The sequence below is a fragment of the Perissodus microlepis genome, chromosome 4 (genome assembly GCF_051167445.1).
Source record: "Perissodus microlepis isolate ML-2025 ecotype Zambia chromosome 4, ASM5116744v1, whole genome shotgun sequence".
In the NCBI taxonomy this organism is placed as follows: Eukaryota; Metazoa; Chordata; class Actinopteri; order Cichliformes; family Cichlidae; genus Perissodus; species Perissodus microlepis.
This window is the reverse complement of record NC_140464.1, coordinates 22,746,287-22,774,105: the sequence shown is the minus strand read 5'-3', so window position 1 is coordinate 22,774,105 and position 27,819 is coordinate 22,746,287. Positions and strand designations below refer to the sequence as shown.

At 40.3% G+C, this 27,819-nt stretch overlaps 2 protein-coding genes across 4 annotated transcripts; one reads left to right on the top strand and one right to left on the bottom strand.

The window, feature by feature from the left end:
• The first annotated feature begins 1,463 nt into the window (after window positions 1–1,463).
• Window positions 1,464–14,588, top strand: pdgfbb (platelet derived growth factor subunit Bb). The gene is made up of 8 exons (XM_084926507.1): window positions 1,464–2,242; window positions 8,838–8,934; window positions 9,715–9,771; window positions 10,778–10,971; window positions 11,085–11,273; window positions 11,468–12,284; window positions 12,769–12,928; window positions 13,030–14,588. The coding sequence occupies exons 1-7, from the start codon at window positions 2,177–2,179 to the stop codon at window positions 12,909–12,911; spliced, it is 1,563 nt and encodes a 520-aa protein (XP_084782633.1). The 5' UTR covers window positions 1,464–2,176; the 3' UTR covers window positions 12,912–12,928; window positions 13,030–14,588.
• A 4,588-nt stretch (window positions 14,589–19,176) lies between these two features.
• Window positions 19,177–27,819, bottom strand: csf2rb (colony stimulating factor 2 receptor subunit beta). Of its 3 annotated transcripts, none has more exons than XM_084926504.1 (15): window positions 27,752–27,819; window positions 26,079–26,275; window positions 25,609–25,726; window positions 25,328–25,506; window positions 25,083–25,237; window positions 24,436–24,580; window positions 24,072–24,204; window positions 23,794–23,948; window positions 22,951–23,084; window positions 22,609–22,789; window positions 22,394–22,487; window positions 22,190–22,256; window positions 21,979–22,058; window positions 21,584–21,746; window positions 19,177–20,825 (listed from the first exon to the last, which is right to left on the bottom strand). In XM_084926504.1, exons 2-15 carry the CDS (start codon window positions 26,182–26,184, stop codon window positions 20,397–20,399), a joined length of 2,139 nt encoding a protein of 712 aa, XP_084782630.1. In that variant the 5' UTR covers window positions 26,185–26,275; window positions 27,752–27,819; the 3' UTR covers window positions 19,177–20,396. The 3 variants fall into 3 exon arrangements, with proteins under 3 accessions (XP_084782630.1, XP_084782631.1, XP_084782632.1); XM_084926505.1 differs by having other exon boundaries at window positions 27,748–27,811; XM_084926506.1 differs by lacking the exon at window positions 27,752–27,819 and having other exon boundaries at window positions 26,079–26,631.

Here is a 27,819-nt window from a genome sequence, read left to right as displayed (position 1 = left end):
AGATATAACTGTTCTTTTTACACAGATGCTAAAGAATAATTGGAACATTCAGTTTTTCACAGTTAACTAATGTTAAATATTAGTCCTCTTAAAATTAACAACAACCATATCTACAGCATCAACAATAAGAAAAGGAATAACAATATTAAAGATGTCAGGGTTTATTATCTGTTCATCAAAATCAGTCATGCACATAAAAGACTGAGGTAGCATCTGGAACTGAAAAGTGATGCTACTTCCAAAGTGTCTTAACCTTAATGACCAGAAGGAGGCGACTCCTCTGCTTGCGAAAAGAAGTTTGATTGCGCAGGAAATCGTTTGGAAAATGATGCTTGTGCTTCAATGATCTGTGGCCTCAGTAAATCCTCACCCATAAGTTTTTAGTCTCAATCACTAGGTTGCGTTGGAGTCAAGGCAGTGGATGCTGTGGGCAGGGCCTACCTTCTGATGATAATCTCTACCATCAGAGCCGTGGGAAGGGCCTTGAAGTTTCAGGGGGCTGAAGTGCATGCGCATATGTACACAATATGCCAGCCTTGAAACCATCAGATGCTGATACACCCAGCAGACAAGAAAAAAAACCTGCCAAAACTGAACTGAACTGAACAGCTGAGAGAAATATACCAGCTTATACACAATATTTTAACACAGGTGCGACAGTAGTTAGACCTCACAGGGTGCTCATGTGACGAAATAGAAAGAAGCTTACAACTACAAGGTTTGTTAAGACACAGCAGTCAAGATATGCAATAAACCAACTGAACACAGCTGATCAGAACCTGTCTGTATGTTAATAATATTTTGCTAGGCCCAAAAGCAAAATTTGGGGGGATAATTATAGGTATTTGCTGATGGCTCATTTTGAAAAATCACACATTTCTTAGAAAAATAGCAATAGGAACAGTGATGGGCAGTATCACAGCAAGGGCTTCATATTTTCCTCACACGTGACATTAGTGGGACATTAATAGCTTATTAATGCATCCGTTTAGAAGTACCAGACTGTAACTTTTACTTTATATAATGCACTTCATATTATATAATAATAATAATGCACAAGACACTATGTACTGTGATTATACGCAAAACAAGTTAATATGAAAATGAACGTGTGCACATAGCTTTAGATTAAATATAGTAAAACAGCATGGACTGTGGAAACAATAGTTAAAGTGGTGTACCACTGCTGTTGAGTAAATGTACTCAGTTACTTTGGTTGCTTTCTACAGTTAATGAAGTTTTAAGGTGCGTTGTAAAGATTGATGTGAGGAAGGAGGAAAAATGGCCCAGCCTTACAAATATCTGCATAAATGATTCATGGCTGAGGAAATATTTCTCAGAGTGGCTCCTGCCAGGCAGCTGTTAGTGGACAAATTTGGCTTGCATCGACTTTTCTTCGGACAGGGGGCAGCAGAGATACCGCACACTCGTGAAAATCTGCTCTCCCCTTCACCACCACCAACAACACGGCTGCGTAATCAGTCAGGTCCAGGGGCTGAGACGCACCGAGCCACACAGCGGTTTGCTTGTTGATAAGACTCCTTGGAAGAAGAGAACCGCAAACTATCTTCCTGCGACGTTATTTCTGCCTCTAAGCTGGACTTTTGGGACGCGTTACGGTTAAAGAGGAAAAGACTCTTGACTGTCGGGAAATGAAAATTCAAATGGATTTGTAATTTATTGCTTTTTTTTTTTTTAAGAAATTAATTTGGGACACACTTGGAATTATTTTGACTTTGCTTCCTTTCTAAATCTCTTGGATATATTTTTTTAAAAGTATTTTTCTAAAGTGTAGACTTTAATTGCTTGGAAATTTCTTTTGCTAAAATGGTCTTATTCTTTTCATCTGAGCTTTCAGCCAAAAACAGACACTTCAGCGCATCAAGGTGAACTTAACTGAGTGAACTAAACCGGACTTTGAAGAGTGAACTAAAAGTAGGAGGCTTACTGTCGCTCTCAATTTTTTTTATATATTTCGAGGGGAACTTGGAAAAAAAAGGTTTCATCTTTTGGGAACACCTCTGCTGTGGGACCGCGGTGTGGACGGACGCTCGCACGCGCGCGCAGTCTCGCAGGGCGAGCCGCTGTCCCCCCGCGCGCAGTGCTGAGGAGAGAGGCTCTCTCGCGCTTCCATAAATGCCCGGTCCGTCGAAGAGGCTCGAGGCTGGGCAGCAAGATGAGCTCGTGGGTACAGCTGCTGCTCGCGTTACTAGCGGTGTGTCTGCGGTTTGGCGTGGCCGAGGTGAGTTCAAATCAAAGTTCTAGAAACCTCTTCGGACACTTAAGAGGGATTAGTGGTCCCTCTGAAATTAGAGCACTATAAAACAAATGTAGCACCAAAGAGTGAAGCCGCAAGGTTTATCTAAAAGTTTACGGCAGGATATAAAACACAACAGTGTTGTGGAGTCTTTATTTATTTATTTATTTTTGAATAGTAGTATATATGTATATAATACTCGAAGCATATAAATATATTAATGGGCCTATATGCGGTAGCCTACTGTATATTTTCTGGCTAACATTGGGCTCTGACTCTTGTAGTCTTTTCTTTTTTTTAATTTTGAGTAAGCATATCACTCCAACTACAATGCACATGCTGTTAAAACTGTGTCATTATTTTTTAAGCTCATGTCCGCCTTTAAAAAAACAGCCAAACAAAAAACCTCCAACTTCAGACTCAGTCTTTCTCTTACTGCTTCTCTTCATACAGAAGATAACTGTTATTCCTCCCCATTAACTGGCGTTATGAATGGATGCCCAGGGGCAGACACATGCAGGGGTCAACCTCTGTGGGTGATGTGCAAGGAAACGGGCGCTGCCATGATAGGCTCATTTACAGCTGGATGCTTCACCACGTGGTGAAGTGATGCATTTACAGATGCTGCTGTTCCAGATATTAAAGGCAGCCGGTGCATTCATACATACATTAACACCATCCAACAGAGACCACATTTGTTGTTTCTGTACTTTTTTGTGTGACTTTTGTTTTTATGATTATATGTTGCTTCCTTTTTTAATCAACACCTTCTTTTCTCTTGCACCATGTTCTATGCCAAAACAGTGTTTTAGAAACAGGTGAAAATCAGCCAACAACAGTGAATATATAAAGGCAGAAAAGATGGATAAAATCTGGAGAAGTCAAGCAGGAAGACTAAACTTAACCACGGGTCTCATCTAGGTCAAGACTCACTTGACCTAGACAACAATATTATGTTCATTTTAGAACAAATCCTGTCCACTTTTCCTTCGCTGATATGAAGTCTGATTTTATCAGTCTTCTGCTTCTGTGCAGATTTCATCTGTGTTTCTGACCCAGGCAATTCATGTCATGTCAATGGGGTTAAAGCACAAATAGTTAACAAGTCAATCGTGGGAAGTGAAGGCTTAAACAATGTTTTTACAAAAGCAAGAAAAAAGGCATAACTGATTGAGTTAGTTTTCTGCCATAGAACTGATGTGTTGGTATAGTTTGTTCCCAGAATAACTTATTCAATTTCAATTCAGTTTTACTTGCATATCGCCAAATCATAATAACAGTCTACTCAAGGAGCTTTATATTGTAAAGTTTTAAGACCCTACTATAATAAAGAGAAACCCCAGCAATCAGACAACTACCTGTGAACAGGCACTTGGCGACAATGAGAAGGAGAAACTCCCTTTTAACAAGAAGAAACCTCCAGTGTAACCAAATAAGGGGAGGGGGGGCATCTGCCGTGACAGATTGGGGGTGAGGGGAGGAAGATGGGACAAAAGACACACTGTGGAAGAGAGCCAGAGATTAATATTAACTAATGATTAAATGCAGAGGGCTGTATAAACACATAGAGGGTTAAAAAGGTGAGCGAAGAAGAAACGCTTGGCCCATCACTGGGAAGCCCCTGGCAGCCTAAACCTATTGCAGCGTAACTAAGGGAGGATTCGGGGTCACCTGATCCACCCCTAAATATGTGCTTTGTCAAAAGGGAAAGTTTTTGATAAAGAGAGTGTCTGTCTCTTGAATCCAAACTGGGAGCTGGTTACACAGAAGAGGGACCTAAAAGCTGAAGGCTTTGCCTCCCATTTTACTTTTAAACACTCTAGGAACCACAATTAAGCCCACAGTCTGAGAGTGAAGTGCTGTGTGGTCTTAAAGACAAGATGGGGCCTGATTATTCAAGATAAGATAAGATAAGATAAGATAACTCTTTATTGTCATTGCACAGTCATACATAGTACAGTAGTACAATGAAATTGGAAAAACTGTCCTACGTCGGCACTACATATAACACAACACGACACGATATGACACATCACAACGCAACAAACAACACAACACAGTATAGTTTTTAACTTAGTATAAAAAAGAAGAATAAGTGTATGTGTTATGCACACTGTTATTATTGCACATTAATTATTATTGCACCTTGTTATAAATATAAATATTATTGTTATTGTTTTAAACATTGTTACCTCCCCCCTAAAAAAGTCCAGGGAGGTATCCAGTCAGGTCAGCTATTTGCATTGATCAGGGCTATTGCCCTGTTGTAAAAGCTGTCCTTGAGTCTATTTGTTCGGGACCTCAGCAGCCTGAACCTCCTGCCAGACGGCAGCAGCTTAAACACCCGGTGTCCTGGGTGTGTGCAGTCCCGTAGGATGCTGCGTGCCCTCTTGAGACAGCGAGTGCTGTACAGGTCCTTCAGGGAGGGAAGAGGATGTCCAATGATTTTTTGGGCCATGTTGATGACCCTCTGGAGTGCCTTTCTGTGTGCTGTGGTGCAGCTGGAGAACCACACACCGATGCAATATGTCAGCACACTTTCAATGGAGCAGCGGTAGAAGACGGTCAGCAGCTCCTTCTTCAGGTCCATTTTTCTGAGGATTCTCAGAAAGTGGAGACGCTGTTGGGCCTTCTTTAAGACCGCAGAGGTGTTAGAGCTCCATTGGAGGTCTGTGTCTATGTGCACACCCAGAAACTTGAAACTGGAGACCCTTTCCACGCACTCCCCGTTGATGCTGACAGGCTGCAGCTCGGACTTCCTCCTTCTGAAGTCAACTACCAGTTCTTTTGTCTTGGTGGTATTGAGGTCCAGGTTGTTATCTGCACACCAATCTGACAGCCTCTGAACTTCAGCTCTGTACGCAGTCTCATCTCCCCCTGAGATGAGCCCCACCACGGTGGTATCATCTGCAAACTTGATGACTGTGTTGTCTGGGTGGGAACTAACACAGTCATGTGTGTACAGAGTGTACAGTAGGGGACTCAGTACACAGCCTTGTGGAGAGCCGGTGTTGAGGCTGAGGGCTGAGGAAAGATGAGGCCCCACTCTAACTCTCTGTACACGGTCTGAGAGGAAGTCTCTGATCCAGCGGCAGGTGGTAGAAGGAAGTCCAATTTCCAGCAGTTTAACTATTAGTCTGTCCGGGAGTATCGTATTGAAAGCAGAGCTAAAGTCAACAAAGAGCAGCCTGGCGTAACGGCCCTGCACTTCCAGGTGAGAGATGGTGGTGTGGAGCGTTGTAGTGATGGCATCTTCAGTTGATCTGTTGGCTCTGTATGCAAACTGGAGCGGGTCGAGTGTGGGTGGCAAGCAGGACATTTAATTGTGGTACATTTAAATGTCTTGTACACATACAAGACATTGTATGTGGTAAGAAGGATTTAACAGGGAGCCAATGAAAGAAGCCCATATGGGAGAGGTATACTTTCTACTGTCAGGACTCTCTTTTCAAAGAACTTATACACATGTCTCTAAAAAGAAAATAAGTTACAAACACAATAGCTTTGCAAATGCTGAACTGCAGTATATCTTTATCGTGTAAAGCCCCTGAATCTTTAAATATTCATTTTATTGCTTCATTTTCCTTCTTTCATCCACTCCTGTACATATAAGTAATCTTCCATCATTATCACTGCCTCACATAAAAGTACATTTTAAATGTATATTTAAAGATGACGGTTGACTTTCCTGTCATCAAGCTGTCTTTCCATCCCACTGCCTCTGCAGGCACCACATGTAAAAGAAGACTTTGACAGTATTTTTGAAGGAGAAAGTCAAAAAAGGCTTTGAAGGTATACAACCTGGAAATTCCCCACGTGTGATTTTAAAGTTTATGGCACGGCAGCTGGGGAAATAATAGAGACTGTATGTTCAATTATGCTCTTTGTTAAAAGAACATCACCAGAAAAGAATCTGCTGGTATATAAAGTGGTTGTCACGTATAAAGCTGTAATGATCATATGCACCTAGCCAAGGACCACCAGAACGGAATTTAGTTTTAGCTAAATTGTATCAGGCCCCTTTCCAAGTGCTGATGCCAATTATGACAGTGGAATTAATTAAACTCACAGTTTCTGGCACATGCCCATATTGAGCATGTGTCAGCATACTTTCAGGGACTACATGTGAAACCTCACACATGTGCTATAGCTGCTGCTGCTGCTGCTGCTGCTTCGCCGGCAGCAAACTCGACCCTCTAATTATGTACAATTAGATGTTCCCTCTCCTCCTCTGCCCACTGCAGCCGCTGCCTGTACCTGGCATTCTTCAATGTGTCCATGAGTTCTCCAGGGGATGGGGAGTTTCTTCAGGTGATAAATACTGCAGTATGTCAAGTCTTGTGTTTTTTTTCTGCCATAATTAGCAGAAAAAAGGGAGAAAACATGCCTGAATAGTTCAGGTATAAGACACAGTTTGGCAGGAGTGGTCTTTTGTGTTGTAGATTAGCAGTTGTCAAAAACAAATGCTTTGTCAGCAGAAGCTAATTATTCCAAACAGGCTAACTACTGCAGACTAACTACAGCTGGATTTTGAGATAGTTTAATCTTTTCTTTAAGAAACATTAACTTTTTATCCTTTTTCAGAATGAATAAGGTGCTGCTGTTTGTATTAAAATGACATTCAGCTCTATATTATTATTTTTTTTATGCTTCTGCCTGCAGGAAATATGAAATGCACCTATAAAAAACACTTTTCTTAACCTTGATAATTCACCTTCATGCCATAGGTGCTCATTAATCATTATCATAGTGTGTTTACATAGTCTGCCAGTCCAGTTTGCATCTGTTTACATCTGCTTTGTTTATCAGAACTGAAATGTTTATTTAATATTTCCTGCTTAGACACAAATTGTCATGACAGCAGGCACCACCGTGAACAAAAGCACACGTCCTATAATTAACATCAGACACAATTAGCCAAGCAGGCAGCTTTGCTCCATTGGCAAAAGGAGGAAATAATCATGACGACTCCTCAGGGGCATCGGCAGCTCCGCAGCAGAGATGTGAGTGTAATACAGCAGGCATTTCCCTGCTGTATTATCTGACTGTCTGAAAATCTGAGCAACAATGGGGGAATGTCAGTGGCAAACAGTATGGGCAGGGTGAGAATACTCATGCATGAATGGCCGTTTCCTTTTTCTAAAACCTGCATCCCGCTGGGATTCATTATTTTCTTCAGACCTTAAATTAATCAGTATTAAAACTAAAGTTTATTTCCAGATGGCTTTGTGTAACATTTACTGAACTGAACATGGTTCACTTAATGCCCGACGCATTTGCTCTTTTGGTCATTTTCATCGGTTTCATTCTAGCGTGAGACTCCAAAGCAAGTGAACCACGTTTACAGCACTGAAATCAATGCAAGGAAGTGCCTCGACCCACGGCTGATCCTCGTCCGTTTCAGCCCAGCTTTAATTCATCTATTATTCCTCCTTTTTTTCAGATGCGCCTCCCTTCTCTCATCCTCTCTGTATCACTCCTTCCCCCACTTCCTGACTCCTTCCTTGCTCCTTTGACCCCTAAATGTTAGCAGATGAGAAGACACAACGCCAATAGTCATTCACCGTGCTCTTAGTGACCATTGTGTGTCCGCTTTGGTTAATTCTCCCCCCCCTCCTTAGCTGTCTCTTACCCATTAATGACTAGAGGGGTTAAATTCATGGACTCACAATGTGGGACTGTTTTTGGTTTTATGGTTTAATACTATAGAAATATTTGCCCAGATCCACCGTTTTCCTAGAAAAAAACAGCTCCATATTCCTGTTTCTGTGTCCTGGTCATAACATTGAACTGTGTGGTGAATTACCTTTCTATGAGTACACAGTAAGAGTAATAGTATAGAAGTGAAGTGTTTAAAAGCCCAGTCAATGTTTTTGAGATTTTATACATGAATACAGTTTATACATGCATCAGTTTAATCACATAGGAGCGACTATGTGTGCCACCAAACAACTTCAGTGGTTCTACGTCTACTGCAGGGATCGAAGACCATTTTCCCCTCATTTGGTGTTTTGGTGATGGGGGAGGAAACCCCATATAACATGTTGCTCTAAATTCTAGGTGTTCAAGTGAGCTGCAAATTGGAGACTGCGAATGTCCAAGGATGTCTTCATAAATATCAAATCATTCGGTGACTGTGATGGGTGGGGAAATTGGGCACCCTGAAATTTCTGATGTTTTATCATAGGATGAAGGCAATCACTGAGAACTGTGCTAATATGTGTCTCTCAAACCATGCCAGCATGCAAGCAGCTAAACAGAGCCACCAGATGCCCTCATTGTAGGGGTCAAAGGTTCAGCTGTATTTTTTTTACTTCATTGTGCATAATGATCTCTGTTTCACATAACTGTAGATTTTGAGTGATAGCACATTCATGTTCTCAATCTGGTGTTTGGATTTTTGCTCTGGTAACTTTGGCAACAGTTTCCCCAGATCAGATGTTACAGATGTGGGAAAGTCTCATCAGTAGCCAGGTGCGCTGGTGATGATATGTCTCAATGTCGTCTTCTTCTGTGTTTTTTTTTTTTTTATCTCACAAACGATCCAGAACAGTGCATCTCTTATATATCTGTGTTTCAGGAGGACGCTCTGCCTGCAGCCCTGGTGGAGCTGGTTAGAAACAGCCCCATCTCCTCAATAGAGGACCTTCAGATGCTGCTGTTCTCTGACTCCGTAGGTAAAGACCAGAGCTTTCTAATATTATTACTGATACATGATTTGAAGCCAGAGTCCAAGTTGCTGTCTGCAATTTTACTCCAGCCTTAGTGACGTCGTAAATTGAATACCATTTTCACACAAGCAGGATAAGCTCCCCTAAAACATTTGTTTATTCTGTTCACAAAACCCAGTCATCCAGTGCAACCTAAAGCCCTTTTTAAAATATCTGTAGCTCTTCCCTAAACATGTATTGACATTAAAGTAAAAAAAATTCTACTCTTACATTGTTGTTGTCACAATGAGAAGTGGTTTTCTTAACACATTAGCACAGATTAAAGTTGGCTTGAGAAAGCTGAGGTTATGTTGCACTTTCAAAATAAAGAACAAAATGTTGCGCAATTAAGAAAAAAACACATATTTCCTATTACAACAGAAATACAGTAATAAGTTGTAATTATTGCATTTTTTTTACACTAATTGAAATAAGGAACCACACCTGTAATAAAACATACATCGGTGTACATGATGACAGAAACACACAGAAGATTTATTAGATTTATAAAAGTGTAACAACTGGTTGCCCTCGGGCTGGGTCTCTTATTTTGTGACTCAAATGTGACATCGGCTATGCCCCCATCCTCCTCCTCGCTCTTTTGACACAAGCTCGTGTTTTATCTCTCCACATACAGAGGGCGCTAAAAGCCCTTGGATTATATATATGACGCCCCATGCAAAAAAATGAAATGCTCATGATTTGTCTGGGACATAAGTCAAATGCTGTTTTTGGTTTCTGTTTCAGATGAGGAAGACGAGACTTCTGCAGCCAATGGAGGTCACAGACTACCAAGGAGCCTCGGTGAGCCCTTAACCCCCCCACAAAACTTCAGCCAAACTTCCTTTTTATTCCCATCAATATATTTTAGAAGATATTTTTTTGTATTTGAGATGTGAATGTATTGTGAATGCCTGAAACCCAGCCTCTGTAATTGACATTTGCTTTTGGTCTTTATCTTTTGACTTATTTGAGCTACCCTACTAAGTCCTAATGTGCTTAATAGAGGACATCTTGGCCTCTTCAATCATGCCTCATGTGTTTGAGTGTCCTCTTTAGCTCCAAAGAGGCAGAAAATCACAAAAAGGTTACACTGGTAGATAATTTTCTCCTCAGTTCTCAAGAGGATATGACAAAAAGACTTAATATCTGTATGTGGCTCTTCAGATCTTCACAGAAATTCTTCCTAGTGTGGATAAATGTTACTCTGTTCATATTCATACAAGATGAATAGAAGGTTTTAGTGCCGCCATGCAGATTTTCCTCATGAATGTAACAGTACTCAATCCAAGGGAAGGGACTCCTCTACTCAATTAGTAGAGGAGTCCCTTCCCTGAGTGTTCAGTCAAGTTTCCTGTGAAGTGATTAATGTGACAAGTATGGTTTCAATGATACGGTTAAAACCCTTCCCATTAAGTGTTTTTTTTTCATTATTATGATAAAGCAGATATCTGAATTACTTGTCATTAATCACTAACCGTCTGGTTGACTGAGAGACACTAATGGGCCTATGCTAATCTTTGCCTTTTGATGAGAAGAAGTTCTAGCATATTTTCTTCTTTGAAGCTTCGTGCTTCAGGTCTACAAGCTGCTGAAGTGCTAATACGCAGTACTGACAGGTGATCAGACAGGAGCTTGTGTTTTACTATCGCATAAACAGACATGAAAACAAGGTAGTCTTATTAGAGTGGATGAATGAGCAAGCTGGAAAAAAAGAAAAAATGAATTTAGTGCTGGATGGATGTTTGAAATACTAATTTAACACCACTTCTGCCCTAATACTCATGTTCACTTGTGTCTCATGGCTCAGATGCCCAGCCGGCCCAGCAGGCTCTGTGTAAAGTTCGAACAGAAGTGGTTGAGGTCACACGGGCAATGTTGGACCGGAGCAATGCTAACTTCCTGCTATGGCCACCCTGTGTTGAGGTGCAGCGCTGCTCTGGCTGCTGCAACACTAAAAGCTTGCAGTGTGTTCCTGTTGTCACACACAAAAGATACTTGCAGGTAAACAACATCACACAGAGCTATATACACATACATGTATACACACGCACATCCGTTAGTGCTGTTCTCAGAATTGTTTCCTGTTCCTCCCATCTTATTCTCGAACTCTCTAGGTTATGAAGGTCGAGTACATCAACAAGAAACCCACTTATGCTAAAGCAGTGGTGTCAGTTGTGGATCACGTGGAGTGCAGATGTCAGACTGCTCCTCGTCCTCCACCACACAAGAAGAAATCCTCTCGCAGGCAGCACGGCTACCTGCATCGAAACCAGACGCATAGCCAAGGACATGCACATGGACAGGTGGACAGAAACTCTGCTTACTATCATTATTTTTCAGAATTAACGCTTACTTTTGCCTCTTTGTCATAACAGTGCAAAGCAATAGAATTTTTTATTTCCAAGCATGACTGTGTTGTAGCCTGTGCACTGCAGTGCATGTATAGCTGTAAATAAAATAAAAGTAAAATTAATTTTGTTTCTTTTTTTCTGACAAGGTTAAGGTGCATTCCAAGGATGAGCTTCATCAGTTGGATGAGCTCAAACAGAACCAGAGGGCCCACCTGGAGGATCTCCTGAAGCAGCAATGGAGCCCCAGAGGAGACACCTTCACTCAGCCCGGAGAAGGATACAGTCTTGCTGGGGAGGGCACCTCTCATTCTGGAGAAGCCGTTCTCTTTGCTCCACACTGGGCTCATAACATCAGCAAGCTTGTTGAGGCTAAAGAAACTGAGAATGTGGAGAGGAAGGATGGCGTGGTCTCAGATGCCAACAAAACTGCCTCCTCAGTGGATGCAGCTGGAACTAAGGTGAAGAACAAGTTGGTAGAAGGTGGGAACGGGTTGCACATCATTAACACTAGAGGGAAAGTTAACGAGGAGAACAAAGAGACACAAACACACAGCCCATTGTGGCAAGAAGACAAAGGCAAATACCCAAAGATTCACACAAGTGGATTCTCTCAGCATGTTACTCCTGAAACAAATTTCAGCCCTACCGAGGAAACCGTCACTGACACAGTTAGGGGCAGGTTCCGACCTACCAAAGAACCGAACCCGGAACCCCGTGAGCTGGCGCAACAAAGAGAAAACGAGACTCCAGAGGAGGAGAGGATATTACAGATTGCGGAAGCCAAACTGGAGGAGGAGAGAAAAGAGCTTCTGCTTCTCCATAAAAAGTTGGACGAAGAAAAGGAAATACTGAGACAGCAGCAGATGAAGCGAGGAGAGGAAGAAAGGCAGAAAGAAAAGGAGACAGTCAGTCGGCACCTACATGGTAAACATCATCCCAGTCACCAAACAACTCAGAAACCAGGTAACAGAGATTATTAAACGTTTTTTTAAACAGTGCAGAATTAAGTAAATTGTTCAATTAACTAAAACAGCATGTTTCAATTACTTAAGAGTATATTTTATCACAAGATTGTATGTAGAGTCAGGACCACTTCAGTCAAAAAAGATATTTCCATTTGCAGTAATTCATATTTATGTTATGGTTCAGTTGTGGGACTGCCCCATAGTTCATGCACACATGTGGAAAGCATGAGGCCCCCTCCATGTGCATACATTTAAAAAAAAAAGGCTGATTGCTTTTTAAGTAAGACACAGCATGTAAAGGAAGAGCTCGGATGAAGTTGAGTTGCAAAGCAGCCTACAGATTGCCAGCAACTGAGTAAACAATCAAAGTGAGCTGGCACTGACATCAGCTGATCTGCTGAGTTCGACTGAAGCCTGTTCAAGTCAATGTTATGCACAGCTTTTGTAATTTTCTCTTACACTCTTTGTTTTCCATCTTACAGAGACAACAACATCGACAACTACCACAAAAAAGCCATCGGCTCCTATGGCCCCCAGACTCCCAACTCGACCACAAAAAACAAAAAGGATGAGGAAGAATCGCAGACGGATTAGTAAAGCAGCTATGAGAGCAATGCTGATGTAGAACTAAAAGAAACCCAGGTTAGTTCATAGAATATATAAAACAAAACAAAACAAAAAACAATTATAATTCTGCTTTATGTTTCTTATTGTAATCCCATCTTCCTGTATTTCTACCACAGGGACACAAAGAGAACATGGTGCATTTTGTGGATAACCCAGAGAAGACCCAAATGGACTCCCTTTGTACAAGTATTTATTCATTTGTCAGTAACCTGCTCGTCCTGTGAGATCTCAGTAACACTACTAATGACTGTCTGGTGAACCTCTACCTATACTGGGAGTAACAGAGGAGGGGGAAACAAGAAAATGGAGTGTAAAGAAAAGGTGGACCTTCTCCAGAGAATGCTTGCTTCTTTGACAGTTGATGGTATGAAGCAACAAGTGGCACCCAAAGACTGATGAACTGTGTGCAAGCACTGTGCCTGTGGGGAAATGAAACTGCATTGCTGTAGAACTGTATAAAATAGTGCAATTTCAAAAGTTTCCTTGGAACCTTGTCTTGATATCAGCAGACAGAAACTGCACTTAAATGTTGACAGAACCAAGTGTATAAGGAGTTTGTTGCTGAAAGCCTGGATTGTTTGATAACCACAGTCAGATTAGAATAAGGAGTATATCTGGTGTAAAAATTAACCAAAAAAAGCCTAACTTAGCTGTTTTTCTAATTGGATAATATAATAACAGAGATTATTATATCGTCAACACACTGCAGGAGCAGAAGAATTTCCATGTGTGATATCAATTATTAGCTCATTAAAAATGATGGTCTCTCTCAAACCGTATTTAATTTTATGTAACTCATTGCAAACACTGGAATTACACTTATATGGGTATAGAAAAAATATAGTTTTGCATTAATGAGGTTTCCTTGTCTCAAAGTATTGTCACGGGTGAAACAAGAATTGGCTTGTGACCTGACTGTGTGCTGTGTTTCTTATTTATTTGTTGCTACTGTTACTACTCTCTATAAAAAATACTGCAAACAACATGTGGCTGAGATAGAGTCTGAAAAAAAAGATTCATTGTGTCATAATAACTGCGAGGTTTAAACAAAGGGACAGAACATAAAAATAACTAATCCTGTCAGTTTACACCAGTATCCTGTTCAGCTTCAGTGTCAAATAGTGCGTGCATGTTTATTTTGTATGCCTGTGTGGTTCAGTATGTGTTTCTGCTCACATCTATATTCTTTATTTGAGTTTTTTTCCTTTCATACAGAAATGTCTCTCCCCCACCAGATATGTTTTGGTGCAAGCAGTCACATTCATTTTAAAGTCCTAACCCCAGAGTGTATTTCTGTAGGGAGCATCACATTATATTTGATTTCATTTACAGGCAACTAAAAGAGTGAAAACCAGTAACTCAAGGGTTAGCTATTAAAACAAGAAAACTAAGATAAATTTTACAAATGTTGTTGTTTTTATGACCTTTCTGTTTCCCTTAATAACAGCATGTAGAAACACACTGATGCTATTTTGTGTCTGATAATTTAGAGTCAGAACATTTTAAGTTATTGAAAAAAGGCTTGTATGTATGTTCCTTATACCATCTGACAACTGTTACTTTTTTAAAAAAATGTGTTTTCTTACCTGATCTGGTGAAAAAAAGAGAATGTTTGTGATAACTTTACCACATAATGCTATTTTCATATGGGTATAAGAAGCTAATGTGCTTGAAACTTCTTTGTATGTGTTTTTATTCCCTTTCATTAATTCAAGGCAGTTAAGCCCAGTGCTACATGCTTAAATGATCGTGTTTCCTCCAAATACTAAGCGGGTACCATTTCTTTTCATCATGTTTAGCATCTTACTTTAGCATATCAGCACATGAAATTACTAAAAATTACTAAACCATAGACTACTTGCTATAATGTCACTTTGACCTTTCATTTTATGGCCATCACCATTTTGGCCCTTTGGAGCCTGGAGACTGGTCAGACAGTTGGCTGGTTATCAGTTAGCAATAGCTTGGTTAGCAATATGCATAGCCTGAATGTTTTTGGCACATAGGTTCCTGATAATAAGCAGTAAGTGACATACAAGTAAATGCAAAAAAGCATTTAAAAATTGCATTATAAAGGACAAAAAGACAACTCAAACAGCGGCTACAGTTAGCTGAAGTGAAGCCTCGCAGACGGCTAGCAACATAGTTAGCTCTCACCTCAGTATTTAATAAGCTATAACTTTGAGGCCTAATGAGTCAGTTATGAAGAAAGAAAATGCAGACCAAAAACTTTTATCTAAATTGAGCTATAAACTTGTTTTGTACATGTTTGGGCTCATCTTTCAGTTTAACAAACTGCAGTTTTAGTCATTTTATGCTAGCTTCATTTTGTTGTCAACAAAATGACATAATATTTATCAGTAGTATCATCAGTTTAGCCACCCAGTAAAGCATGGATAATTTAAATATTGACTGGATGATGGTGATAGATGAAAAGAAAATAGATCATATAATTTGGTTTGGACCTGAGTGCTGAGACTGTGAGACTATCCTCATTCATGTGGGATTTTAAGGCTGGATACAGAAATGTTCATAAACTTATCACTTTAGTTTATTTTTATATATGTAGCTGAGCTGTTTAACCTAAAACACCCCCAACTCTTCAGAGGCATCATTTCCACCTTACCTTGTATATTTAGAAATGTACAGTGGGGTTTGTAAAGTGTGAGAGGAAGAAAGGAAAAAAAAAGCAAGAGAAGAAAATGTGGGGGTTGATGTACTGTAGGTGAACTCTGGCACACACTCTCTCTGTAGTTTGTTTTTCACAATTACCCACTTGACTCTTGGCTGCAAAAACTCCCCAACTCAGCAGCCAGCTGCACTGGTATGTTTGTGAATTATCAAGCCAATAAGTCATCACGGCTCCTGTCATCATATCAGTCATACAAGAAATTACTTGACATAATAAATACTAATGTCCTGAATAGTATAGGGTTAAAGGGATTATTTGAATGTGGCTGCGAGTGCATATAAATAAGACCTTGTCGTTTTGCCTTAATCTGCATAAATCACTATGCTGGATCTCATATTATTGCGCCTGTAAAAAATGACAGTTATGTAAGGGTTTGCTCTGTATCTCCATATGTGATTCAGTGATTCGTGCATTACTTCCAGCCCCCCTCTCTAACACCGTCAATCTTGCACAGGCATACTATTCCTAAACAGCAGGCCATCTCAAAATTCAGCATTGAGGTGGGATGCCTGTTTTTCCATGGGTGTCCACCCAGCTCCCCAACCCCCCGCAGCCTTCAAACAAAAACAGGCGAGAGTCGTGCACTGAGGCTTGTTGACTGCGACAAACACACACACAGGCAGTGCTCATGCTCATTCACATACATAGAGGGGTCAGCCACCGTAGCAGAGTGGGAGTGTCTCTGAGGGACAGGGACTAAAGGCACGGGACTGCTCATAGCTGACTGACTGACCTTAAAGGACATTATGGCTTGTTAGGTCTCAACAACACAATTACCTAACCAGCACACAGCAACTGGAACTAATAAATGAACAATCATGACCCAAAACCTGACAAATGCTTCAATGCAAATTAAACACATCATGACCCATGACCCAAATGTTGACCATCCTGTTTCATAATGCTAGTTATGTCAGGATTCAGAGCTGCTTTGGCTGTAAGTTAGCGCTCTGATAGACTTGGGAGATTGACAGAAAAACACATGCTGAAACTATAGTGGTTCAGTAGGGTTATAGTTCACAAAGTCTGGGTAAATTTAGTGAATTTGTGAACCTCATAAGGTTAGTGCATGCGAAATCAGGCACTCAAACATGTGGGGGACCTTTGGGAGAGTGCAACCATTCAGAACTAGCTGCAGCTCTAATCTTATTTACATCCACCTGGCCAACTAGGGCTAGGATTATGATTGAATTTGTTTTAGCCACATGCTAAATACATATATTTACAGAAACTAGGCGATATTAAGTTTTCAATAAAGTCTTCATTTTTTCCTTTAAAAGCTTTAAAAGTCCCATTTGGCTGCTCCAAACAAGGGAAAATTGTGTAAAAAGTTAAAATCCTTCTGAGATACTCTTTTACTCGCACTCATTCATCATCTAGATTGCAAATATGGAGACTTAAGTAAGACTGACAAAACCCATCTTAATGTCCAGGCTGCTTTGAAAGACATGTCATAAGTATGTGTGCTCCAGTATGGCTCAGATTCCCCAATGTACAGTAGTAAGGAAACAGGAGGCCTTTGAACAGGAGGTTACACAAGCATCCGTGTGGCGCCACGCACCCCCTACACCTTCCAGCACTTTTATTTTCCTGTTTTTATGTACGACAAAGGACAGGGACATGCCGTACACAGATGACCACACAAATACCCCCGTCATTAAGCAGTCTGGTCTTTCCATCAAAACATACCTTGGTGCTTTATCTCGACCACTTTCCATTTCTCCTTAATATGAATGTGTCCTTCACTCACTCCCTGGCCTCAGAACAATAGGCCCGTGACGAGGACCGCGAGACCAAGGAATGTGTCTGCTTTTTGGGGCATAGTATTTGGAAAAGCCTGGAATGTTGGGAAAACACATCAAACACCTTCCCCTCACCTTCCACGGACACATTGCAGGTCAAATAAATGAGTGTGTAAGCATAACATAAGCATCATTTCTCAGTTAGCGAATGTCAAACTGATCCTCGATCTCATCAGGCAGGAAGTTGTACCTAACGATGGGTTGAAAACACAGGAAGTTGATATCAGCATGCCTGGAATTCCACCATTGTGTTTTCTGCATAGAGAACAGAGTGACAATTGTATAGTTCACTAACACTGAGACAAATCACTGATCACCGAAGCACAATATCTTCACGAGGTGACTCTGATACAGTTATGTTGCATAGCGACCTAAAACATGCATGCATACCACAGACTCTGTGTATTACACACACACACTCACACCTGCTTTCAGAAACTAGCAGCCCCTGAAAACTCTCTGCAGTCCTGTCAGGCCAAACAGATGGGAAGATAAACAGAGCAATAAATTAGATAACGCTGTGAAACTGTGTGTGATGCTCCCAACACCGGTGTGTGAGGTTAAGAAATACACAGTCACCACGCAGACACACGCACATACACACAAACACACTCTGTTCCAATTTACAAAACCATTTTCAGCAAAACACGATAAATACAAACAAATTATCTTTGTCTCTGTGTACGTGGATGCTTCTGTGCATTAGAAAAACAGGCAAGGAATATGAAAGTGTTAAAATGCAAATGATCACAACTGCAATTATGCTGCACAACATTTCATTTCTTTTAAACCTGATCTTAAAATTTGTAGGGGGGTTTTCCTATAAAACACAAATAAACACAATGCCAGCCTACATTTGCTTTGGTCATACCTCTGTATGTTTGCTCAGTAACAGTACTGCACTAACAATGGCTGGACTATAAATGGTACTTTCACACTTAGCTGAAAAAAAAAATCAACCACAAAACCTTAAAAAAGCCACGCTATATTAAGAAAAGGTAGCTGCACACCTACTCCTAGCTTTTAAAAAAACTGCATTGCAAAGAATTTTCCTCACCTTGTTTTTATGGGCCACATTTGATCTCATTAATGGACAGGTAAGTTTGCCTGCCTCAATGCAAAACACAAGTACACCTTGTATAAGCCAGTTGCAATGTTTGTCATTATATTTGGGCCACACAACACTCGTCTCAACAATTGTTGAGTTTGCTATTGAGTAAGTTAACAAATGCCCCAAATAGCCTAAACTGAACCTATATTTAATGCTATAATGCTTAAGTGCTATAAAATTGCTCAACAGGAATCCAGAATTACTAGTATTGCATGCAAATGAATTTAACTACACAGGAGGACAAAATAAGGACAACCTGAAGAAGGATTATCAGCTCTTTGGCCACAGAGATGCAGCTTATGATTGGAGAAAGCAGAGGCATGCACCGCAAAGAACACTGTCCCCACATTGAAACACACTGGTCTGAGAATTATGCAGACTCAGTTCGTCTTGAACTGGAAATCTCGTCACAGTTGAACAAATCCAGTGGACAAGTACAAAGTTTTTTATAGTCTAGTTTTGACCAGCTGCCATAATAAAGCATGCACTTCAATGCATCAGTGTTTTCAGTATATTAGTCGTACTCATAATGGTACATCAGTAATAGTAACGTCTTACTTTTGATATTTCTTTGCATCTTCACTGTGTCAAACTGTCTTCTACCTTAAGGACCTTCGGTCACATCTTCATTATATTGAATTTAAGACAGAAACCTAGCAAAAAATATAATATTCTTTTAATTACAGCTGACAGCAGTTTACACAAGTTTATTTCCTTCAGCATAAAGATCATCCACAGACAGAGTGCATTTATAATATATATATATTACATAGTTTGGCAGCCCAACGTTTCTTATTTTCTCTTCTTTTGTATTTACAGGCAGAGTTGTGCTCCTTCACCTTTGATTGCCATTACCTACATTAAAATAGACTTCATGTGTTTAGATTTACGTCTCTGTGCCTTTGCTGACGTCAGCTCTAAACTAAAACCTTTGCACACGGCACTGGTTATGCTTATCTTAGCACAATCAGCACATCACAATGCAGATGGCATATTCTACACACCTTTGGCAACACTTAGGCTACAACACTGACAACAAGGTCTCAACTCAGACACCTCTGTGCAAAACACGCATATTGTACATGACCACAGTGAATGTCACAGTTGGCAAACGTACAGCACACACTGTTTCCATGATGTGAAGTTCACATAGTTGCGTCCCTTCAGCTGTGAATGCAACAAGGAATTAGAGGAAGTAATAAAAGAAGACTAGATTTCAACTGAGTTCTTAGAGTCTGCGGCTAAATGTGCACATCCTGCGTGAAAGGCTGTCATTACGCTGAAAGATTACACAAGCAAGTAAAATGATGGTGCCATGCATTTGAAAAGATGGTGCACCGCTTAGACACAGGCAGAACAAAAATTGAACGCATTGAGAATCACGAAAGCTGTTTTGCATGGCTGCTTTTTGGATTACGTTTGGATTACATACCATCCCAGTCTATGCCAGGAAATTATCTAAAAAAGTTCAAAGAAAAGGCTTAGTTTGCTTCCCATAATATTGCATTCTATCCCTCATAAGCTTATAGACCACCTACAAAATTTGGCTCACTATTGCCCTCAAATGGTGAGACACTAAACTACACCTCAGTATATTTGATTTTTCTTTGGATATTCTTCCTGACACAACTCCAAAGTCATTTGCATTTCCTTCTGGGATCAAAACTGAGATCTTTCGCCTTTTCTGTAAGCCACTACACTATGGAGCCACTTTGTCAGTTAAGATTAAAAACAGGCACAAAGCTTCTCAAAAATGCTAGAAGGAATTTTTTTTCACATTGAAGCATCAGTAACTCAGAATAAAGTGAAAAGTTTATGCAAAAAGAAAGTTGTTTCGTGTGCAGAGAAAGTGATAGGTCCTCTTTTGATAAAATCTTCCTATGAATTATGCAGGCTAGCGCGCTGCTCTTGCATGAAGGCTGTGGGGAGGTGGCAGTACCCTGACGCCTGTACGGTGGTCCCTTCAGGCCAGTGGGTGAAAGGTCCCGACGTGTATTCTGGCGGTTTGCCCCCAACGGTGGGCTCGCTAAAGCCAGGCTTGATGTCCGAGTTAACGAGCCATGGTGTTGGATCATTGCACCTCTGGTCCTGCTCAGCACTGTCACACCAGTGTGTGCTCGTGTTTTCATCACAGTGGGACATGAGGTCCTGTGTGGATCTGGAGTTGCTGTGTCTGGGCAGACACACATAGCCTTCGCCGAAAAGAGTGAAATTTACAGGAGAAGGCGATGCAGAGTCATCTGACGGGGTTTCTGTATCCATCTCTTCATCCTTGACACTCACTGACTCGGGGGCTGGCTCCGGCGACTGTCAGATAAGAAACAGTGCTGTTTAGTCTTCAATCAAATGCCTTAATTTTTCTTTTTTTTCTATCTTTACCAGTGATGTTTGCTCATTTATGGTTTGCTATACATAGATTCAAGTAACACAGTTTTATTTGACACATTCATGAAGGGCACAGTTTGGTGTTTTTCTACGAATCTACATCTTCACTTTCTGTTTCGATGAAACGGCTGGTACAACTTTCATCCCTGTGAATTAACCGGCCAAAAATCTTGGTTTAGCACAAACACCGGAATCAGTGGGAAACTGCTAACCTGGCACTTCCCATCACCGCTATAGGTGACATTCTGTTTTGTGTGTCTGTTCTGGAAAAAATAAAAACAATGTGCCAGAACTGCATGCTGTGCTTTCACTGATGCAACAACTGCTGCAGTTAAAAGTCAAAGGTTCAGGCTATCAGTCGTTAAACCAGTGGGCAATGTCACAGTGGCTATATCTAGTTTTCATATATAGCTTACAGGGATGTTTTTTTAACAGGACCAGAGACTTTCTATCATTGCACCTAATTAAGAAATTATCTAAAATAGACAATATAGTGTGTAAAGTGTGTTCTTCTCATCTAACTATTAGCAAGAAAACTATTAAGTAAAGTTGTCCATACAGTATGTGGATATGCAAAATAGATTAAGGCTAGTTTAATATAAATTGAGAGTTTCATGTTTTTGGTTTTCAGGCTCTGGACACATGACAAATGACTTGGTTAGAGTTTCTGAGCAGCTGACCCGACAGAGGATGTATGGCCCGGTGAAGCTTATCGCAGAAGTGTCAGAGACGTTAACCTCCTCAGTAGGAGAGGGCAGGTTATCACAGCTCCAGCAACCCTCATCCTGATCCAGGCACTTTTTTTCTGTGTCCTTGGTCGGCCACAGCGAAGCTTGTGATGAGCTGCAGGGGAAGAAAATAAGAATTTTATTGATTTATGTAACAGCTCGTCATTTTGCAATTCAGTTTCCGGGAGCTATGCCCAGTGATTGGTGACATTCAGGAGCACTGAACGGTCTGTCTGTGTGAGTTATCTAAGGGAACAGCTATAGAGTATCACTGATGCTGAAAGTGTTTTCTTTTACTAAAAAAAAATGTGCAGACCTCTGGACAGGTCAAGTGTGAAACATATTACCATGTAGATAAGACGTCCAGTTGTTGCACTTTGCAAATATACAGCTTTTCAGTCTGCGTAAGGGTCCGACTGCCGGGGGACTGGATCGCAAATAGATGTAGAGAAAAAAGGAAATACACATTTACATATAAAAACAGCAAGTGTGCAACATTTATATAAAGATAAAGAAGTAGCAAAAAAAATAGCAAACTGTAAACTGAACAAGTCTTACCATCAACTCTGACAGGATTTTGCTTTTTCCTGGAGAAGGAACTGAGTCCACCCACCCAATTACATTCCTAGTGGTTAAAATTTATGCAAATAGGGTTGAATTTATCATTTAAAAAAATCATTCTTATGAAATTAGAACATAATAAATGCATTATTTATACTTTTGATGGCAGTAGTTAATTTTTGCTTTACACAAATAATGTACCTTCGACAAGCTGGAATAGTGCGGTACAGAATGAGGAAGACTAGAGCCACTGCTACCGTGATAAGTATATAGATCCAGGTTGTGGGGGACCAGACTGTTGGTGCGGAAAACAGAATTAATGATCGTGTTATTGGGGGAATGACATGAATCATGATATGCTTCTTTTTTTTTTTTACGTTTTAAGCTTAAACATATTGAAAGTAAAGCCCACAAACCTTCATTAGTGGTCCACTCCACAGGATCCGTCCATTCTGATGGGATTCCTTTATACTCTGAACCTGATCCAGGGACAACCAATGACCTAACTTTGACCTGGTAAACCTGGAGTGGGGCTAAACATTTTCCAAGGATGGTCCAAGAAGTTAAATCCCTTACTTCCAGTAGCGTAGAAGAATTCTAAAAAAAACCCATAATAAATAATATATATGTGTATATATATATATGTACCTGATTTTTGTCACCTTTAAATTAGTGCATCTTTTATAGTTAATGGGAATGAGTTCCAATGCAATTATCAAGATTAAAAAACCCCAAACACTGATAGTAAGGCTTCTTACCTCATCTTGTTTCCTGTAATAAAGGACCTGATAATACAGGCTGTGTTTTTGACTCTTGTTTGGTTCGGTCCATTTCACGATCCAGTTATTGTCTTCTTCCGTCACATTTACATGCTGTGGGGGGTTGGGACGAACTGGAATAAGAGCAATGCAAAGAAGTTTGTTTATAGCTAAAGTTATTGTGGAAAGTTTTATGCATATTTAACAGCTGTGTGTGGTATCGCTTTTGCCTTGTGATTTAGTGTCTGCACTCGTTTATCTTGCCAAGTGGGGACTTTAATCTTACTGCCCACTAACCTGTAAGGACTTGTATTACTGTAGAGACTAAAATTAGCCCATGCTAATTTTTTTGGGTATTATTAAATTTTAGGGTAAAATTCGATTTTAGATTTCACGTCTGGGCAGAGATTAGGCATTCATTCTTAAGCTCATTGGTTAACTTTAGGGAATGCATTATGCCAATAAATAAGCCCCACAGGGTGTAGTTAGTGTGTGTGTGTGTGTGTGTATGCTTGTTTGTTTTGTCATGACAGACTGTAGTGGAAAGTACCAAAAGGGGTCTTAAGCATTTTGTCATATCTCTATCTATCTATCTATCTATCTATCTATCTATCTATCTATCTATCTATCTATATATATATATATATATATATTGGGTACACAGTCTATTGGGTACGGAATGGGTGCAATAGTGCTATTTAAACAGTAGGTGGGGCTACTCAATCAAGACCCTTTTTTCTAAGCGCTCCTTGAGTGTGGATTTGGAATTTAGAAGAACAAAAATTATTCCCAGGTTGGAGCACCCGACCAGAATGCTGTAGCTCCAGTCACATGTTTACTCACTGTTTTGGTAGAGTTTAAAACTCTTGGCACTGTGTGTTGGCTGGAGGTTCAGCTGCAGATGTTCTGGGTCTGTGACAGACAGCGTGCAGCTGTACCTCAGCATCATCCTGGTGAGGTCAGAAGTGACTGCTGGGTTCAAACAACATCTCTCAAACCTGAAAGCAGAGGTTGAAAGCAGAGGAAATGACACGAACGGTCTGACAAATGGATGGACGAATGATGAAGGTGCATTTTTCATTTCCAGCCAGGTGGTGTTGCCAGCGTCACGCTCAACTTACGGCGCACTCTCATTGTGTCGACAGGCCAGCTGGTAGGTAATGATGTGAGCCAGCTCTCTGCTCACTTCCCAGCTACATGTTACCTCCTTCTCTCTGTCCAGTACACAATGCAAAGTGGGAAGCTGCCCAAAGTCTGTGGCCCAAGAGAGAAAAAAAGAGCTAATAACAACAGCTGCAAAGCCCCAGACTTATCTCTAACCAATAAAATTGGACAGAGGGAGAAGATTAGAAATGTGAGGAAAGCAGATAAGAGTGTGGGTCTCCTTAAGAAGGAAAAGGCACTACTTGTGCAAAATTATTCAATATATTAAACATGCCAACCAATTTATTCAGAGCTGAAGTTGAACCGATTTCTTTAATTTACCTTCTTTAGTGTGCCAGGTCACCACAGGACTCCAGTCACTCCACAGGCCCATGCTGGCCCAGGCCCTCACTCTGGCTTCATACCTGTGACCTGGACGCAACAGCTGCCTCTCAAGTGTCATACTGGTGTTTGTGACATTCACAGTCTGCAAAGAGAATCAGGTGTTGTGAGTGGCTTATGGAATATTTATTTATTGACATTTATTCAAGCTTAAAGAAGTATTTGGATCAGCTACTGAGTTCTATGTGCATTCTTATTTTATTTTCCAGGTTTTTAGCTACCTAGAATGTAAATGTATGCTTGCGTTATTTGTTTAAATCCAAACTGTGAATGTGTTAGTATGCTTATGTTTGAATTCAGAACCTCCCCAGGTGTATCCTAATCTGTTTTTTCTATTTCTTTAAAGCTGCCAGGCTTCTAACTCGAGGGTCTCGTAGGTTTGAAGCTTTCCTGTGAGAGGAAATCTAAAATGTGATTTATAGGCATCAGGTCACTGGTTTCATTATTATTGCTAAATATATTGCAAGGAAGTATGAAGAGTGTTAAATGCTACCTCGGTTTCTATTTTCGACCTTTCAGTTAAACTGACGTGCTACAAAGATGAGGCATTTTCAATCCAGTTATAAGCTTGCATGCGCGATGCTTACCACCCAGTTGTCCTCTCTGTGCGTCTTATAGCTGAGCTGATAGGTGAGGTTTTTGTTCAGGGATGAGGAGGGAGGGTAGGGGCTGGACCAAATGAGCTTTCGGCCACCATCAGCTGCATCGTGCGTGGAGAGATTCGCTGGTGGGAGTGCTTTCACTGTAAAAATGCAAAAGCGCACAACATCCCTGAGTGTTTAGTTTCATTTGAATGCTAAAGGAAACACAACAGAATGAATGTTAAACTCACGGTGCTGTAAAAGATGAAGAGTCTTGTGCTGGACAGAGGAGGAGGAGAGACAAGTCTTGTTTTGGAGGAAGAAGGCGGTGTGTTTTAAGCCGATGCCAAATGCATTGGCTTTATATCTACAGTGGACATCCCTGTGCTTAGCTGCATCTCTAGGATCAAATGGCTCACACTTCACCTCCCTGCAAAGACATGAACACAGAGTTATTCCTTGAAAAAGGCGTCCCATGCATCTTTTTTTTCTGTTTGCTTCTTCACGTCTTTTGTCCCTTTTTTTTTTTTACCTTCCAGATCCTGTATCAACCCAGAGCTCCAACTGTGCGTTTATGTGTTGCCTCCACTTGCAGTGGACATGGGACACGTAGTTATTATGGCATTGTAATGATTCCAGTATTGAAGACACTGAGCAGAAAAAGAAAAGCATTTTAGGTAATCGGGCAGTCGCTTTGTTGTATTCCTGTAATCTTTAGTCATCTTCAACTCAAAATGATTATAATTATATATTAAAAAAAACAGTTAAGATATTCTTGCACTTCACCTTTCATAACAAAATACATTTCATATGACAGTTAGCCTTTTTGCTTTACTTTTCCTCAGAACCTTTATCAGATTTTAGGTGCTTATGGCACGATTTGCATGATAAACTATTATTAGCTAAATATGCAAAAGTCACTGTATTTTAAAATAAAAGTACAATAAAAATTAAAAACAAAAAATGTAGATGTTTGAAGGATTACACCGGGCATATATTTACCATTTTGTGAGTTGTTGATCTCCTGGATTACACAACGATCTGAACCGGAGAAAAGCGCCAGCTTAGGAAGGTTTGCCAAAAGCAGAAGCCAGAAGAGAGGCACCATTATTGCGCGCAGTGAGGGCAAGGTGGCCCTTTTGTTATGAGCTGCTCTCCCAAAACTTGCCCAACTGCTTTTACTGATATCATCAAGAAGTCTGAAGACAAGACGGAGCAGAGGGCAGTGTGCGAGGCAGAGAGAGAGAGAGAGAGGGGAGAAGAATTAGTTCATTTACTAGAAACAATGAACAAATGAGTCATGACCACACTACAAGCATTCTTCCGCTTTGAGTGTCTGCTTGTTGTGGGATGTCACCACACATCCGCCTCTCTCTTATCTCTTTTTCTCACATGTGATATACGCAGATAAAAAGAAATAAACACACTGGGGATCACACACCGCCACACATATGTATGGTTAAGTTGTGTGCGTATGTGTGGGTGTTTGTATATGTGTATGTGTATGAGTGAGGGGTGGTGGTGGGCATTTTTTTTGTTTTAAATGTCTGTTTTTTTATGTTTTAAAGAGATGTAAACACCGTACAATGACTAAATGTAAAAAACACAAAATAAAAAAATCGAATTTTTTACCCACATTGCAAGAAGAAAATCAATTGATTCATGTTGCGTCCACTTTTTTGACAATGTAAAAACAGTAAAACCTTGTACATTTTTGACAAATAACTGCAAATTAAATCAAAATGACATTTTGTGAAATGCATTTGTCATTTTTTTTTAACTGATCCCTCAACATGTTTAAATAAAATTTGATGTACAATCATAAAAAACGTCAATGCAACCTGAAATGGTAATAAAGTTACAGAAAAATGAGGGAAAAAAAGACTTCAGTACATTGTTTTAGAATATCAGCGGGGGATTTTAAGGGTCACTCAGGCATTACTTCTGCCTTTAGAGCTGCTGTTTACAGTAGAAGGTTGGGGGAACCCCCGTTCAGGAGAATGTGGGAATCCAGTATTCACTCTGAAACTAAACAACCTTGTCAACCTGTTATTGTCAGAGGTGCAGTAGGCCACACTGTAGAAGTGGAAACCATCAGTTGAGTAGAAATCAAAGACAGAATGATTTTCAGAAAATAGCACAAGAAATGTAAAAAAACAAACAAAAAACACCCAAAACAAAAAACCCCACAGCACCTGGAAACACCTGTATGTTACTGTATTAAGCTATTTTTTTCATTTTGTACACTCACTGTATTTTCTGGGCGATATTTTAAGCGTTCATAAAGAAAAGTGTGCATGTTTCTGAAGAGTCTCAGCCAATTTCTCATCTGATTGTGAAAATTCTGAGCAAATCAAAGGAGAAGAAGTCACAGGATGACATATGCTGGGAATTCATGTCCGCTTTCATGAGCTCAACACATTTTAAAATGAGCTCTGATGAAGCCCAAAAAGCAAACCTGTGTATTTGACTTTTGTGGATTTTTATCATTATTTCTAAATAGGGCTGATGCTCACGCATCAGAGGTCATTAACTTTTAAAATAATATAGCAACATCATTTTCTAGCTGTGAAAAAGTAGCACTTGTGAGAGGTAAGCGTTCACCCCTTTCCTAGCTCACCCATGATCTCCAACACAGTGCAAGAGTGTATAAAATAAATGGCTCACTTACCTACCATAGATTGTGAAGGCTGTTTTTCCTTTGTCCTTCTCTCACTGTGGCTTCCTTCTTGTCAGCCAGCCG

Bases quoted from the DNA above. Each gene is read 5' to 3' on its own strand.
- pdgfbb (XM_084926507.1), top strand. From the start codon at position 2,177: ATGAGCTCGTGGGTACAGCTGCTGCTCGCGTTACTAGCGGTGTGTCTG. The intron at 2,243-8,837 runs GTGAGTTCAAAT...TCTGTGTTTCAG, and splicing joins TGCGGTTTGGCGTGGCCGAG to GAGGACGCTCTGCCTGCAGC. The intron at 8,935-9,714 runs GTAAAGACCAGA...TTTCTGTTTCAG, and splicing joins GCTGTTCTCTGACTCCGTAG to ATGAGGAAGACGAGACTTCT.
- csf2rb (XM_084926504.1), bottom strand. From the start codon at position 26,184: ATGGTGCCTCTCTTCTGGCTTCTGCTTTTGGCAAACCTTCCTAAGCTG. The intron at 25,727-26,078 runs GTAAATATATGC...TTTTCTGCTCAG, and splicing joins GATCAACAACTCACAAAATG to TGTCTTCAATACTGGAATCA. The intron at 22,488-22,608 runs GTTTGTGGGCTT...CCGCACCAACAG, and splicing joins GGAGTGGACCACTAATGAAG to TCTGGTCCCCCACAACCTGG.